The sequence below is a fragment of the Poeciliopsis prolifica genome, unplaced genomic scaffold, assembly GCF_027474105.1.
Source record: "Poeciliopsis prolifica strain line A6 unplaced genomic scaffold, Auburn_PproV2 SCAFFOLD039, whole genome shotgun sequence".
Taxonomy (NCBI): Eukaryota; Metazoa; Chordata; class Actinopteri; order Cyprinodontiformes; family Poeciliidae; genus Poeciliopsis; species Poeciliopsis prolifica.
Genome location: NW_026562414.1, coordinates 2,140,318 through 2,154,658, shown reverse-complemented (window position 1 = coordinate 2,154,658; position 14,341 = coordinate 2,140,318). Strand labels below are relative to the sequence as shown.

The 14,341-nt window shown below is 35.8% G+C and overlaps 1 protein-coding gene across 1 annotated transcript in view; it reads right to left on the bottom strand.

Annotated features, from left to right (window-relative positions):
• Positions 1 to 14,341, bottom strand: part of rngtt (RNA guanylyltransferase and 5'-phosphatase) — an 86,717-nt gene that overhangs the window by 14,439 nt on the left and 57,937 nt on the right. Inside the window, exons 13-14 of the mRNA XM_055054419.1 lie at positions 8,739 to 8,839; positions 2,781 to 2,847 (exon numbers count right to left, since the gene is read on the bottom strand). Coding sequence (XP_054910394.1) covers positions 2,781 to 2,847; positions 8,739 to 8,839 — 168 coding nt within the window. The remainder of the gene's footprint in view (positions 1 to 2,780; positions 2,848 to 8,738; positions 8,840 to 14,341) is intronic.

Sequence of the window (14,341 nt, the reverse complement as noted above, 5' to 3'; positions counted from 1 at the left end):
TCTGAACAGATTGCTGAAGTATTAGGCAACATTTTTATTCTTGGTTTAGACAAGACTAATAGAAAATCTTTTTTACTAACATATTTTAATGGAAATCTGGTATGTTGTGTATGAATAAAATGAAGAGAAAAAGCAATTCCAATGCTTAAAAAACAGCACTTTGCTTCAAATGAAATAAACATTAAAGATTAGTGTTTCAGCTGCTCTCTGCTCAGCTGAAAGCATAAATTTATGGAGAAAACAGATTTCAAATTGCAATGAAATGGTTCGCTGGGGGCACAGTGGAAAAATAATCAGACTGTATAAAAACAACAGAAATCAGGAGGCACATGTCTGACAACTGGCTTAGAGTTTGAAAACAGAGGGAATAGTTGTTGCAAAATATTCCATAAGGCTCCAAAAATGTCTAAAAGTAACATTTAAGCTCAAATTGTATAGTTAGAGTTATGCATGAGAAATGCACCTCCTCTTGTATTATTTTTAACTTGTTAAATACAGGCTTATTTTTTCTGTAGCCGCATCTACAGTTTAACATAAAAAGCACGCAGTGTGTTGTGTGCCGCAAGCAAAGAAATAAACTTCAAAGGAATGTTTTCGACAACATAATTCTCTTAAGGCATCTGGCTTGTGAAGGCACACCAAAATCTTGATATCATCATTTCAAAGAGCTTGGAGTTTCGGGGTGTTATGCAGTGTAGACACAGATCACATAACTCATATTGGGGATAGTAGACCACAATCCTGACGTTCAGGAATTGATTAATGAGTTTGGGATTTTTGCTGCATGTCATTTCTCTCTCTGCTCATTTCTTGTCTTAATAATGTGGTGTTGAGTTTTGCAACTCTGAGCAATCATCAAGGATCAAACAAACTTAAGAATTTCTGAGGGTTCCTGTAGGTTAAATTTGAGATATTATAAGATCTTTTAAAGGATCACTAAGATTTAAATATCATATAATTATATATATATAAAAAGACTTAACTGTAGCACATTAATTTAAGCAAGTTGGAAACTTGGACCCACTGTTTCCATTTAAGAGGACAAATACAGTGAAAGCTCTTGTCTAATGGTGTATAACAAACTTATTGACTTCAGTCTTAGAATGCATAAAGCAGGCATGAAACCAGCAAAATTTTATTCACAAGACAAATTAGAAACACTTTCATAGATTAAACAGTACGTAGTAGGTAATTTTATTCTTAAAATTTATTCAGGTTTTAAAAAGTTCCAAACAAGTAAAAATATTTTCAGCAATAGAAGAGTTTTCTAAGACTGTGCCAGTAAATCCATCTAGGAGCTCTCTTCCAAAACCAGTTCCTTTAGGAACCAACAGAAATTACCACAATAAAGGAGCCAAGTTTGAAAAATTACCTCAATAAAATAAGTTTTTTTGTGAAAATCATGTAATATTTTCAAATAACAAAAAGGTTGGCTTAATTTCTTTCACCGGCAGCCAAATACATTTCGATGAGCTGTCAGCCGAATGTTCCTCAAATTGCATCTAATCGGAGCTTCAAAATGACTGCGATGCCCACAAGGAAGGAGATCAATGTCAAAGACATTGACGCTTTCTTGTTCCAGAACAACAGAGTCAGCTACTTTCTGCTCAGCTTAAAACATGAATTTATAGAAAAACATAGATTTTCTGTATAAAATCTATGTTTTATAGAGACATAGATTTGATAAAAATCTATGGATTTCTTTGTCAAATGATTGACTAAGAAATTGCTTTTTCAGTCAGTCATTTGAATTCCTTTCTTAGACCAGAACCCAGTTCCTCCATTATTATTATTATTAGAAGTTAACAGGTGAACTTCTAAACCTCTTGCAAAGTCAAACAAAAGCTAGGTTATATTAAATATTGTAAAGATGTGTGGCAAAATGTAGCTTTTTCAAAAGCACATTAATCTTGTAGCCCATGTTTTTATATTTTTAAGTTACTATCAAAGTGTTGACATGTCTAGTATTTCATATGAAAAGGACATATTAAAGAGTATTTTTGCAAAAATTTGTCTTCTTGTATGATAACAATGCACTATTATTGTTAATAGAATGCCCTATTGGGAAGGCTCAAAAAGCAAAACAAAATTTTATTTTAATGTTTTGTCATGTTAAAACCAGAAACGTCAATGTGTTTTTTTGTTTTTATGAAACGGACAGAAGCTCGTTAATGTATAACTGTGGAACTCATTCATTCTGATACCTCTAAATAAAACACTGTGAAATCAAAAGCTTCAGAAGTTAAACTTTTTAAGATTGATTTAATAGTCAATCTTGTCAGTATAAAAACAGCCTTTCTGTGAAGGCCTCAGAGATTATTATTAATTATTAAAGATGGTGACTGAAGCTAAATACAGGACAAATTTGGAATGAAAACTTGTTAAAAATCTGGGGCCAAGAATCACCTCCACCATAAAATACAGCCAGATAACACATGATCCAAAGGCTTTCATGTGTTATCATGTTGTTGTATCACAAAGACTTCCAAAGAAATACATCTAAGATTGTGGTTGTAACAACACCAGTGTACATAGCTTTGTGTTTGTTGGTATTATTGATGTTAGAAAGCAATGTAATCATTTTTTAATAATGAAATTGCAATGAGCTTCTTATGAAAGAAAAATCATTTAGGCAAATCAAATGAATCCATTGATTCAGCGCAAACTTTTAAATTAAAAGCAGTTAATTTCAAAACAGGGCAGAAGGAGGAGGACAATGAAGGAAGCTTTTTGGATTGTTAACATAAAGACGAATCCAACAAAGGAATTTATGTTCTCACCCTCATCGTTGCAAAGGGTCTATCGAAGTTTCCAACGTAGAGCAAGCCGACAGTCTGTGGTAACATCCTGGAAAGACAAAAAGATCACGATTAACACCAGCAACTCTCCCCAGTACAGGATATCAACACCGAAGTATGTGAGTGTTAATAGCGTAGGAAAGAAACCACTACTCCACTTCCATTTACCAGCTAGTAACAGAATGATAAGGATGTGAGATTACACCTCACTGAGCCCTTCTGTGTCTCTGCACAGCTTGATGTCCCTCTACCCACAGAGTAAACTACAGTATGGGCATGTTTACAGTACAGCACTGCAAAACAAAGAACAGAGCATACTCGCTTTTAGAGTACTCTTATCTGTGTGTTAGGGCTGACTGGTCTGAAAAACTTTAATGAGATTTAGGTGAAGGATTTGAATGCCAAGAAAACATAAATTCTCAAAAGTAAAAAGGAACAAGGTTGGTTTGTGAAGCATGAATGTGTTCTTCTGATGAATGAAACAAAGATCAACTTGTTCCAGAACAATAAGAAGGCTTCTGTGTGATATTTTACAGTGACATTGAGTACAATTTCTGAAAGGGCTTTAAGGTCTCGCTGCTTTTGGGAGCTATTATCTTACCTAAACAGTAACAGAGTATTTTCTTTTGTCTCTGTAACTTAACACAGACTTATTAACCCTCATTAAACCAGCAGTTTATACTGCTTTAATTTGGTTTAATTTGTATAAATTAAACATTTCTTTTTATTCATATGAATAAAAAGAAAGGTAAACTGCAGATTGCTTTGATCCTAAATTTGCCATAAGTATATATTATTTTGGTCAAAGTGAACAAAATAGTGTTTTGATACAAACAAGAGCAGCTGTGTTGGCTAAAAGTTCACAAAGAAATAGTCACTAAGAGTTATTAATGGAGAATGCCCATTGCCCTCAAAGAAAAAATTGAGAATTATGAAAGGCTGTGAGCTAAATGTGTCAAAACGTAAAACTGTTTAGAAAAGACAAAGAGTAGCTAAAATTATTCCATAAAAAAGGAAAAATCAAATAAAGATAGGACCTCAGGACCTCAGAGAAGCATCATTCTTTGGTTAATCAAATTACTGTAAGGCCAGTTTGTAGATAATAGCTTTTTTTATGGGTTCAAAATATTGTTAACTATTTGTTCCCATAAAATGAGAACAAATAGTGTTTTTGTCACTGCCTAAAGATGAATCTGAAATTGGTTCTCTGCTGAAACAATGGTTTATGCAATGGGAGAAATAACACATAAGAGACCAGACAGGAACTGAAACTACCCCGCCAAGAGACTTAAAATCAATTCTTATGTGATACGTCAACACTGGCAGCGATGGCCAAAACAGCAACCACCACCAAATCAATTTCCAAATATTTCCAGAACAAACCGTTTGTACCTCCCAGATTACCAACAGATGTCTTAATCGCATAGTATTTGCTTCCCCTGCCCACCATATAAAGACAACTAATTGTGGCTGCAGCTTATTTCAGGAACTGTTTCTACAAACACTGACACAGGTTTTATATTAGTTACCCATTTTTAGCATAGAAATAGAAGGGGATGCAAAGCATCTAGACAACAGGGCAGCTCAGCAGTCTGGTCCAGCTAATTCTCAGATCTCAAATGGAGCTGAAATTGGAGACCATCCTCCCAGCCGCTCTCACCCCCTTCCTGCATAATGATTGCTAGCAAGGGGAGGAAGGAAGCAGCAGTAGACATTAAGGGGGCCAAATAGGCATACTTTAATGTGCTTTGTCCAGTGCCAAGCCAAGTCCATTTCCATCAATAGTTGAACAGCCCCTCTAGGGCTTCAGGAATCTGCAGCACTCACAAACAACAAAATTACCTTCATTTTGACAGCTTCTCTTAAACAACAGTAAGTCAATGAGGTTTTCCCAAAAGATTTGAAATACAGACTGAAACAAATGTGGCTAAATCAAGAAAGCCTCACCAGAAGAAGCTTGCCGTGTGGACGTTTACAAGCTTTTTCACGGCGTAATATTCAACTTTCACACAAAACGCTTCAGGATCAAAAAGAGACTAAATTCTGCTATTTGAAATGACATGAAAACATCCACTTTCTTTAAAGAAAGTTGAGATAAATTGCTGAAAATGCCAGCAAATATCTCAGGCTAAGGATTTATCAGGCTGCAAATCCATTATCAAAGTAAAACTAAGCAGACAATAAACAAAATATGATTCAAATTAAAATTTCGGGAATAAAAACATACAGCATCATCTAACTGCTTTACTGTTGAAGGAATAAAACATTTTGGATTCATGATCATGCGTATAACTCAGGGTTGAGAGAGGCATAAATATTCAGTCTTACCTGTAGTACACAGCGTTAAGTGCACTTTCAGTTAGAGAATAATAATGGAGAGCTGATTCTCAAGGTGGAGCCACTTTAAATGATTAGCCTACTAAAGTAATAGTAAAGTTTTCTTGCTATTTTTGTTGCACCTTTGCTTTCAAAAGGTTTAAACATCTTTCATCAACCAACATTTATCAGGCAAATTACCTTTCAGAGGCACAGACACTTTAACTGATGGCTTTCAGCTGGAGATTGGTTTTATTAAGTCATATTTTGAACACTATCTAATTACTTCCAGCACCAGAAAGTGTCATTACGTGCCTAATGGTGTGTTGGTGGCCCTTTCTCTACAAAAACAACCCTGACCGGGACATCTAAGTTGAAAGGTAGAGATTTCATGGATTATTTCTCCAGCACATATCACAGATGCTTGACTGAACTGGGATCTGGAGAATTTTGAGGTCATGTCATCAAACTCACACTCCTCAAAACATCAGTGAAGCATCAGTTAGATTTTCTTCCCTCCATAATTTGTCTTGAATTTCAATGTAAATTGAAACACTCTGACTTATGTGTTGTTTTGCAGTACTGTAGCAAACAGACTGAGAGGCAGTGTGGGTATTCTGACACTTTCCTATTTGGACAACAAAAGCTATCTGTCTCTCTATATGCATCTTGGATGTGCAAGACCCCATCACTGGAACCCTTTGCTGAACTGTGAATAATAGAAAAAACACACAAAAGCTGCTGTTTTGGAGAAGCAAAAAAACATCAAAATAGTGCCAATATAAAATGTAGTTTACAAGACAAAAATATTTCCAATAAATACACTAAACATAAATACAAATATAGAGATAGAAATGTACAAAGAACAGAAACAGGTACTGTATATATTGATCCTCTACTCTAAATACCAAAATACTTTAACTCTTCTACATGTGGATGAGGCTGACAAGTAGGGAGAAATCAATAGAAGAGCTTATTATTATTGCACAAAGATTCATCAGGTATGAAAACCTTAATGGATAGAACATAGATAAAGACTACAGCCTCAATCAAAACCCTGTATTTGTATCTATAGACGTAAAGTATTATAAAACATGTATTATTAAACATACAATAATCATTCTATAAATGTTTAAATGCATACAATGTTGCTACCACCTTGTATGACATGATACAAAATTCTAAAAAATGTCATTCTCTGTGATCAAGACCTGACTTGAACTACAATTCTTCAGCTATTGAAATAAATCTTTTCATAATGACAGAGACTTCAAAGTCTGGCTCCAGATTTGTTCTGCAGGATTCTGCTAGATTGCATGAATGTCAGAAACCCATCTCTCTCACCATCTTCCATTTTACAAATCGAATCCTTCTTTGCTGCGTTAGAAAACTGGAGCATAAAAAATCTCCCTCAGTCTTCCAGCCTCTTCTCAATTTTCTAATTTCATTCACTTTAGAGGCAAGGTTTTGAATTCACTCTGCCCCGAAGCTCGCCTTAATGCTTTTTTCAGGGCATTTACTTGACTAGAATCCTGCAGACTAAATATGGATCATGATGCTGCAATGGAAATGATTCCTCAGAATAGAAAGGTGGTACGAGAAGCTTTGGGCAACAGCCTTGGGAGAGGTAATTCCAGCAATCCAAGCTCCTAAAATCTCAGCGCATCTAATGAACTATGATATAACCATTACTCATCCTACTTTCTGAGGGAATACTGGCCAAAATTAGCCAGGAATCCAGAAATCTATACAATATTTCAGGCACCATCCTTAATTAGGATTCTGGCAATGTCTCTGCAACTGCTCAACATTTCCATTTTATCCTTTTCCATTTCTTCCCTCCGACTGCCACGCAATAATCACCGTCTGCCTCTCTGTGTGCTTTCAGAAAAGGTAATAAAACTTTCAAGGCTGTATGCCTCAGTGGTGCAACAAGATGTGCTCAAGGATTGATTGTGTGGGCTGATGAATAAACAGTTGTTACCTCCAAACAAGTCTGTCCATCTCTCCCTTCCAGACAGCAACTAAGCAGAGATCTGAAAGCCTACACCAATACTAAGCAAGTCGTGGTGATCGGTACTCTGCCAGAAAAATTCATCTTTTGGGAAAATATCAAAAAAAAAAAAAAAAAGATCTGAAATGGCAACAATGATTGTCTGTGTACTCCCACACACAGGGGAGGAGTAAAGACGCTTACAGGCTGGCCGTTTTTAGAGTAGAATGAGCGGCTGTGCCCTGGTGTCATCCTTGGAGTCTGTTGTTGGTAAACGGAGGTGGGCTCACTCATGGCTAAAGAGCTGGAACAGTCACAGAGGTCAAAAGGCTCTCAGAGGAAAGATGACAACAGCTCAGACAACGGGGGACAATATGGTCCTCTGAGTCGACACAAAAGAACAGTCAACTGAACAACCACACTATTGGCTGCTTGGGGTTATGCTCAAATGCACTAATGGTTTAATTTACCGTGCAGTTAAAAAGCAAAACTCAACATGCCTCGAACCACTCAGTCGATTCTTTGAACTTACAGCAGATCAGCATTTTTGGCTCCAACAACCAATTCACCAACTGGATTTTGCCAAATTATCTCCAAACAGTATTAACTTCAGCCAATTGTGCTTATCTTGTTTAGATCCCTAAATCTTTTATTTTGCTGAGATGTAATAGATTAACTAGTTGTGTTAACAAGCGGTGTAACTAAAGAAGTAACTGGTGAAAGGACTGTGCTTCAGAGATGATAGCGAAAGAAGAGGAAAACTCAGTGCATCACCTAAGCAGTACTTAATTTGACGTTCAGTACTTCTAGGCATATGTGGTCATTCTTATTGTCCAACTCATCCACTCTACTGTCGAGAGATGATATAGTTTTTTATGCGTCTCCATATTTCAAATAAAAAAATTGACTTTAAAAAAAGTATTCTAAAGAAATTGCTACATTTTCCTCCATGCTGTTCAGAAGATTCTCCTGTCAACATTGAGAATGCGTAGCTTTTTTATCCTGATTATATACTTCATAGTCATCCACTATTGACATATTCCAATATTAGAATTGCTAATGAGCATCTCGTCTTCAACAGACACTACATAAAGTTTTAACATATTTCCTACTTTTACAATAGCTTTGCATTTCTAGATTCCACAGCGTATTTGTGCGGTCCAAAATATCTTTAAGGTTCTGATTATCTTCTTTACAACCAAATTGCTTTTCTGCAGTTATGTTTATCAGGAGCAGGGCTTGAATCTGCAGTACAGGAAATGAATAATTAATGTCACACAAAAATGAATAACCAGAAGGACAAAGCTTGTACAGCAAGTAAAAAGTGCCTGACACAAGATAGCAAACGGGTGCACACAGGCAATGATGGAGACAGAAGCTATCTTTGTCAGAGTGTGGTTGTACTGCAGCGGAAGAAATTAAACCCCAAGGGGGAAGAAAAGACATGAAATGAAAAAAAGTTTTAACGTCAAAGAAATTTAACGTGGTTTTAGTAGAGTTATAGTCAGAGCTTTTAACATATGTGTGTATATAAGAGTAGCTTTCTCAGTGTGCACACCCTGGTGTGTAACGAAATGATAGGTGCTGTTGGATTTGTCAGGCAGAGCATTGTCCTGGCAACAGCCACTCACCCCTCTCCTCCGACTTTGGTGATTTTGAGGCGAAAGTCCACAGAGTTGAGGTTGGGGGGCTTCCACTTGAGGATGTCGTCACATCTCCCAGCTTTGTACCTCTGTAGAAAAGACAACAGATTTTAACTGTAGAACGGCTTTGTTGTTCCAGAAAACATCAGCGACAACTTGACACATCAACACGGCGAAGAACCAAATCGCAGAACTTTTTTGAGGGTGAAAGTTAACAAAAACCCCTATAAAATGGACTCACTATGAACAAGTCCTGTTGGTGTAATATCTGGCTGAAATAGATGAATACAAATATTTATGCACAATAATTCACCCAGACTCCAGGTTTTACAACACAACTATGTTTCACCATGCACCAGCGTACAGTACGAGACCGCATCCTTCCTTCTGCCGCTTGGATTATTCATGTGCGCCTGACATTTCAAAGGACGTGAATCAAGCGCACTGAAACATGAGGAATGTAAAGGCATGACGATGGGTGGAGGCGGGAACAGATGACCAAATTCTGTCACTGTCAGGTTGCCAGGTAACAGAAGTCTCCAGCGAGAGAACGTGTGATAAAACAGACAGGATTTCTCAGGAGAACCGGTACTGTCACAGCACATGAAAAAGTAAAGAGGGTCTAGACTCGGCCATCCCTGTGGAAAGCGGGTGGAAAGTTAGGCCACGAAGAAGAAACACAGAAAACCGGATTTTGTGGAGCTATAGTCTTTTCTGGGTTGTATAAAACTCAAGCCACTTTCACACAGCTTTCCCTGAACCAAGTAAAGCCAATTCACCAAGAGATTAAAATTAAAATGTATGATTCTTTGCCCAAGAGTTTGAGCAAACCCTGACTTCAGAAACACTGGAGGTAGTGAATATTTCTCTCCTCTTGATTCATAATGTGCAATTTTGATTTTCCATGTACCTAAAGTGTCCAAATAATCACCCTTAAAGACATTGCATGATATGCATCAATCTTTTTAAAGAGGGACTTTGGATGCAGGCATTTGGAAGAGCTTGTAAAAAATATTAGCCCACTAAAAAAACCTCTCAGATTTGTAGCTTCCAGATTCCAAGTCTACAGTTAGAATAAAATAACACACCATCATAATTCTAATGTAGACATTGCAATCCTGATGAAGTGAAATTATTTTTGAAAGGGATCTTTCAAGCATTCACTTTTTTAGCGTATGGCTAGGACTTTATATTAGCAAATGAATTAAATACTTCTGATTATGCATAATAGTGATGCCAAATTGACAGTACTTTGCTCAACAATAAGAAAAAATACAAAGAATGTCTCAAACTGCTGAGCTGAATATAATGAATAGAAGCAGAAAAGTTGAACCATTTGGAAAACCAGGTTTCAAGCACTATTCTGAATATATGAGGTGATGCAACTCCGTGGTAAACATGCTATCGTCTTTTTTCGTCTAGTTGATGCCATCAAATCAAAATTTCTGTAAGCTTCAACAGCAGTTTCAATGCTTTACATGCAGACTATGTAAGCATTTCAAATTAAAATCACACAATGTGATGCAAATAAAGAGCCCCACACACTCAAACAATATTTAAAAGTTGTCAACAGCATAAATTAAAAGTCCCAGAGGATCCATTCAGGATTGTTCCCAACCCTTCATGCTAAAATTTGTATGCTACCATTTTAAACTAAAGTGATATTTTCTCAAAATGAGGCCATGCCAGAGGAACCATGGCAACAATGTAATGAAAGGCCTATCAGACTGCAGGTAGAATCAACAGACAGCCTTCAAATTCATTTCTAAATGAAAATGTGTTGCCTGATGCACTTGCTCTTTCATTACTATTGTTGGTCTAGTCTATAAGTAATTGCATATAAAAAAAGTTTATTACTGAAGCGAACAACAGACCGTCTGTGTCGACCTTGCCTTCAGGAGCATATCTCTCGTCTATCACATTCATTTTCAAGTAATGAGGTGCCACTGAATAGAAATTACCTGCTGTTTCAAATCAGAATGTCAGGGGCTTTGACTTTCAGTGTGAGGGGGAAAAAATGGAAGCATCCAGATAATGCATTAGCAAATGTCTTATTTTACTTCTACAAACAAAAATATGACAGATTATTAGGGTCATTGTAGATAAAGTAAAGACATTTGGGCACAGAAAAAACACATTTCTGCCAAAGAACTTTAATCTTTGAGTGTCATTTCAAATATTTACAGGAAAAAAAAATGGGATAAAATCTGGTTTTGAAATCTTGAATTAGCTAATCTTGAATTCCTAAATCTTTCATAATAAAAGACATACATTTCCGATATTAAAAGTGAGATATTCCCTGGAATTTTTGAGTCAGAAATTTGTAAAACAAAAAGAAGAAAAAAAAAAAAACAAACAAAAAAAAAGAAAATCAGAAGATTAATGATTTGTCAGATGTTTGAGACAAAAAAGAGCCAAACATCCTCTAAGGTAGTTGTCTTGCAAATATGCAAAATACACTCCTTTGTGGCCAATTATTGTTTTTTCTTTCATTTAACAAATAGAAAAATAATGTAAATATGAAACAAGTGTATCTGATGTTTGAGTCAAATATCATCTTCCAAAAATAATTGCATCAATAATTTGTTGTCGTTTTGGCAAAAATATCACCACCTCTTTCTTTACAAAAATGCTTTTGGGAAAATAAAAGCTATATATTTTACAAAAAGTATATTAAACAACATGAAATTTGTTTAATACTTAATGTGACAGTGATAGTCAAGGATTTTGAAAAATGTGTTATAGGTGGATCAAAAACAAAGAAGTTTCAAGAAATGTAATGCAGTTTGTTTTTAGTTAGTTTTATAATAATGTTGAAGTTACTAACTAATACTGAAAAACTAAACACACCATTGGTCCCAGGAACTATTACTTATCTGATTGGTTGTCCTAACTGTGTTTATGTACTTCAAATAACATATCAGGCCACAACATTTCCTCAACCTTTTTCCAGTTCTATTGAAATAAGCAATACAGAAATAAAAGTGCATCAATGAATGTCAAGTTCAATATTTTCATAGTAAAAGCTTTCACAGAATCCAGCATTAGGTGATAGTAGGTGGCACATGAGCTCTTACTGTGTCAGCATAAAACAATGACTCCAGCCAAGCTCTTTAAAACCTTTTTTTTGGATCAAGATAAATATTGAATTTACAGCAATAAAAATATCACATAGTATTTTGATTCAAAAAGTGATATCTACAGAAAACAAAATCAAAATTCATCCAAGACGACACCACAGAGAACATCCCTGCACTGCCTACACAAATGCTAATGGCCCAGACCTGCTAATCAAGGAAAGAGTATGACTGCAAAGCTGCAGCAGAGGCATCATCTGAGAAGCTAAAGCTGAATAGCAGTGCTATAAAGGTGGAATGGCTTGTGCAATTTGTGCAAAAAAATAAAAAATAAAAGCATGAATAAATAAATATATGAAAACAACAGGGGTGTTTTCCAAGAGCTAAGGCTCTGCAAAAATGTTAAGAGTTACAGCGTCAGCTAGGATTTTATCTGATCAATAGGTAGTCTGCAGTTTTTTTGTTTGTTTGTTTTTTGCATCACTATCCAACATCAACTCACCTGAGCGGCAACCCCGGCTCTGCAGGTGATAAAAAAGCCAGGTAAAAGAGTCAAATGAGAACACAGGGAGGGACAAGATCATAAACTATGCTACAAGTTATCAAACATCCCCCCAACAGTGATGTGAATTTCTTTTAAAAGTTGAGAAATGGAGGGGCGTAATTGATCTAACACAATCAATGTTTCCTCTGGAGGAAATTTAGCTTTCATTGATTTGAAAAGAGACATGAAGTAAATAAAAAGCTGGAGAATATGTCAGAAGACAATTTTTAGGAAAATGCAAGTACAAGTAATGTTCTTACTGGGAGAGAAACGTGCAATCTTTATAGTGGTCTCATTTAGTACATTTTGAGGATAAACAGTATCTGTGAAGAATCTTAAAGAAGATCTTACATAATCTGAATGATACGTCATTCTTCAGATCATCTAATGCATGCAAAGATTTCAGCTCTATGGAATCACCTTATTGGTGTTAACATACTTTTGGACAAGTCATTATTAATTGTACTGATTCAACTTAATGAAACCAAATGTTGAAGAACTTAAACATTTTTGAGAAACTCATAAAAAGAGAATATGGATAACTGTTACCGAGTTAATAACAAAAAAAGTATGCAGTCCTGCAAGGGCTGATATGGGAGGTTTTATTATCAATGGCTTCAACTGCCATATATGTGGGTTAATCTAATAAGATATTTTACAGAAGTCTAAATGATAATAAATTAAGCATATTTTGCAAAACATCAACTCTTGTCACATCTATAAAGATCTATAAAGTATTTTTATTCTGCTCTTAAGGTAGGACAAAAAATAGAAAATTTACAGAGTGCTGTAAATACTGTGCTTCTTTTTTCCCCAGCTAATAATTATCATCTGAACATACAAGGTTAAAAGGTCAATGCTCTTTACTCAATCTATTACTGTGTAAAGAACAATGTGTATTGCTATGAGGGGTTCAAATAATCTAGTCGGGAGACAGAACTGGAAGTGGCGGAGCTGAAGATGCTGAGGTTCTCCTTGGGAGTGACAAGAAGAGACAAGATTAACAATGAGGTCACCAGACGGGCAGCACAGGTTAAACGACTGGGAGCTAAAATTAGACAGGCCAGTCTGAGATGACTTGGACCTGTGTAGAGGAGGGGCACTGGGAATAATGGTAGAAGGATGTTAAATTGAACACAGAGGTTACAGAAAACAGACTTAGATGGAGGAGGACTCAATGTGGTTTAACAGTAAGACAGAGTCTCCTGCCACTTCAGGAACCAAGCATTTAACATGCGATGATGAGTAAATTTTCACTGGTGTAGATAGTGACTGTAGATAGATAGTCACTATCTACAGTCACTTGCATCATTTATGGCATTACATAAATGATGCAAAGCTATTTTAGGGGTATTGCAACATTTGAGTAGAAGTGGCACATCTCTGGTGTATCTTTATGGTGCTTTATAACACATTTCCATTTATACAAAGACTAAAATAACTATTGTTGTAATATTACCAGGATATGACAAGACTAGTTATATTCAGACAGCATGCTTGTTCTTTCTCTGAAACAGCGGCACTGTTTTTGCAAGCCCTTTTTAAAGTCAAAATAAATAATGCCATCAACCAAATACAGATGCATGTTAAATACTGAGCTTTTCACTCACTTTTGTTAGGAATAATTTGCATTTTATGAGGAATTCAGACAAAGAAGAAGTCCATTAAATCAAATCAATGAAGAAACTCTCAGCTATAGAAAGCTTATTTCATTCAGGCAACATCTGAAACCATAATCCATAAATATTAGATGGCATGATTGATAGAAAAAAGCTGATGCACACAAAAATGTTCCCTATTACACGATTAAGCAATTTTAATCAACAAAAGAGTCATAGGATTGCTGTTTTTCAGAGGGCTTACTGCAAGTCCTTTGATTAAAATATTTTTTTAAGCCTCATTTCAATAGCAGCTTTTTCTGCAGGGCAGACTTAACTTTCCAGAGGGCTGTGGATTACACACAAAAGGCA